The sequence below is a fragment of the Scardinius erythrophthalmus genome (genome assembly GCF_964197995.2).
Source record: "Scardinius erythrophthalmus genome assembly, chromosome: 15".
Classification (NCBI taxonomy): Eukaryota; Metazoa; Chordata; class Actinopteri; order Cypriniformes; family Leuciscidae; genus Scardinius; species Scardinius erythrophthalmus.
Window position 1 is genome coordinate 6010221 of NC_138235.1, and position 2432 is coordinate 6012652.

General features: G+C 35.8%; 1 protein-coding gene across 1 annotated transcript; it reads right to left on the bottom strand.

Moving 5' to 3' along the window:
* Window positions 1-307: 307 nt before the first annotated feature.
* LOC308703816 (uncharacterized protein) lies at window positions 308-1643 on the bottom strand. The gene is made up of 5 exons (XM_081387749.1): window positions 1530-1643; window positions 1303-1364; window positions 1103-1194; window positions 899-1014; window positions 308-794 (listed from the first exon to the last, which is right to left on the bottom strand). Exons 1-5 carry the CDS (start codon window positions 1593-1595, stop codon window positions 711-713), a joined length of 420 nt encoding a protein of 139 aa, XP_081243875.1. The 5' UTR covers window positions 1596-1643; the 3' UTR covers window positions 308-710.
* Between the last annotated feature and the right edge of the window lie 789 nt (window positions 1644-2432).

A 2432-nucleotide genomic window follows, 5' to 3' on the forward strand; every position in this document is an offset into this window, starting at 1 on the left:
TTAAAACCACTCCCATTACCCAGACCACTATTGGAGGACAGGATACATTGAAAACCCAGGAAAGTGATTTGATTGGTTACTTTTAGAACATAACCCACCCTAGGCCTTTTCGCACAGTGATTTGATTGGTTATAGGCCAGCTATGCAGATATTGCTCAGTATACACTAAACTTACCCCAATTTTAATACATTCAAATATAATTTTAAAAACACACACAAAGAACAATGAGAAAGTCTGACATTTTTATTAAGGTAAATAAAACATTACAAAGAGCATTATAAACAAGCATTAAAAAGGAATGGGGGAACAAAAATATTTGAGGGGATGAAAATTTAAAGGAACAAAAACAAATATAACATGAACATTATAAACATACATTAAAATGAATGGGGAAAAAGAAATGTTAACAAAGGTGTAAAGGAATAAAATACAAAACGTGGAGATCAGCAACATGCACATCAAAAAGGAACAAATATACAAAGTATACAATATAAAACAATTTAAAATCAATAAATAAATATAGAAATTAAAGTGTATATATGTAAATATTAATTTTTTCAAACTGCCATGATGCACTGGTGGTGTGACGTAGCGTGGGTCAGCCTCTAGTCTGGTTTGTAGTACCTGGCAGAGAGCAGATAACTCTGTGGTTCTGTTTGGTGGAGACCTCAGCATCCACACTGGCCTTCCATCAACAATAGCATCTTCATCAGACATCAGTTCTATTGTTGCAGTCTTCCACAGTTCCCTTTATGTGTTGGGTTTGTACAACACTGGACATGGTCTCCAGCAACTGCAAAACATGACAGTAATTTAACCACTAAAACACAGAGAGGAGGACAGTTACATTCTGAAGAAGAAAAAAACAACAACTGCTTAACCAGTTTCTTAACTTACCCGTCTCTTTCTTTGACGGTTCTTTGCAGTGTTCTTCATAGTGTTTCTTTTCTTGGCCTTTTCAGGCTGAGCCAAAGAATACTTCCTCCGCAAAGTCTCAAAATACGTCTTGCAACCTGTTAAATAAATCATAAATAAATGTAATGCCAATAAAACTAAGTAAAACAGAGGACATTAAAATGATTACAACATCTTTAAGATTACCTTTTGCACATTCAGGGTCAACGTCTGTAAAAGTTGTCCTTAATTCTTTGAAGAGATAAGTGGTCACAGCCAGGTTATGTGATGAATTTATTCTGGGGGAAAAAGTTGCAGGCATCATTAATGAAATTCAGTTTTGGTATTTCAAATCCATATAGTGGTAGATTAAACTAACATTTACAGTATACAATACGCAGTCTTACCCGGTTTGTGGATCGTATTTGTGTGGGTTGTTCTCTGAATTATGGAGGCGCTTTACGGGTTCCTGTAAAGTTTGAAATTAAAAAGCGTTTAAATGGATTCACAATCTGCAAGAACCTCAAAAGTGAATTTTCAGTTTGAATAAGTTGGCCATCACAGTAAACATAAGAGACAAAACATATCAGTTCATAAGTCTTTAAGATGTCACTCAGCGCCTCTGATATCTTACCGGTTCGTGCCGCCTTCTGCCTATACAAGGCCACCAGTGCAGGTGTGTGTTGGTCAAGCACAGCATAGAACTGGTTCCGTATGTTGACGTTTGTGATGCGTTGGAACTCAGCACAAAGCTACAAAAACAAACAAAAATAATTATATAAAAAGACTAATACTCGATTTGCAACAGAAAACACATTTGTGATGCAACATGTTCCGTTAAAATACATTGTTGAGCAACATGGTCACATGCAAAGTGATAGTTCTTACACACAGTGAATAGTGGCATTTGCTGTTCCATTTGAATGTGATACATATTAAAAATTTGGCAGTGAAATATGTGTGAAGAGTGGCAGAAAAGAGAAGTGAGTCTGTTTTACCGGTGTTTCAATCCGAAGAGCCGGCCATTTCCCCAAGAAGTCCTTCACCTGCACAGATAAAACAATCAATATGAAACCAGTCAAATAATGCAATCAACCTCTTTAATGACAAATTAATGATACAGAATTTCAAGTGAATGTAACTTACCGATAAAGTTGCTCTCTGGTGACAATGTAGGTCTGCACATGCACACAAAAACAGACAGTAAGAGATTTAATTTTTAAGAGACGTTTGATTGATGCTAATGAATTAGGCTCCAAATAAAAGAAATGGTGAAAAATAGTTACAGACTAAATTAACATTTGAGTCACCTTGATTTTGGGGATGCTCACTGCACTCCTTCCACTTAAACCTATAATGAAAAGACGTTTGTAAAGGGTTTAATAAAAACTTGCATAGTTCATTCGGTAACTATTATGTCCATAACCTTAACTTTGTTTGAGTAAAAGTTAACGTAACTGCTAACGTTAGCCACTAGCTCATTTGGGTGCATCAGCATGTAGATAACATATCACATTGAACTTGCCAGAGCAGACTT

What these genes read in the sequence shown, in the direction of transcription:
- LOC308703816 (XM_081387749.1), bottom strand. Translation starts at nt 1,595, where the DNA reads ATGCTGTGCTTGACCAACACACACCTGCACTGGTGGCCTTGTATAGGC. An exon ending in TGACCCTGAATGTGCAAAAG is followed by an intron (nt 1,015 to 1,102) that starts GTAATCTTAAAG and finishes TTTATTTAACAG; the next exon opens with GTTGCAAGACGTATTTTGAG. An exon ending in ACCGTCAAAGAAAGAGACGG is followed by an intron (nt 795 to 898) that starts GTAAGTTAAGAA and finishes CATGTTTTGCAG; the next exon opens with TTGCTGGAGACCATGTCCAG.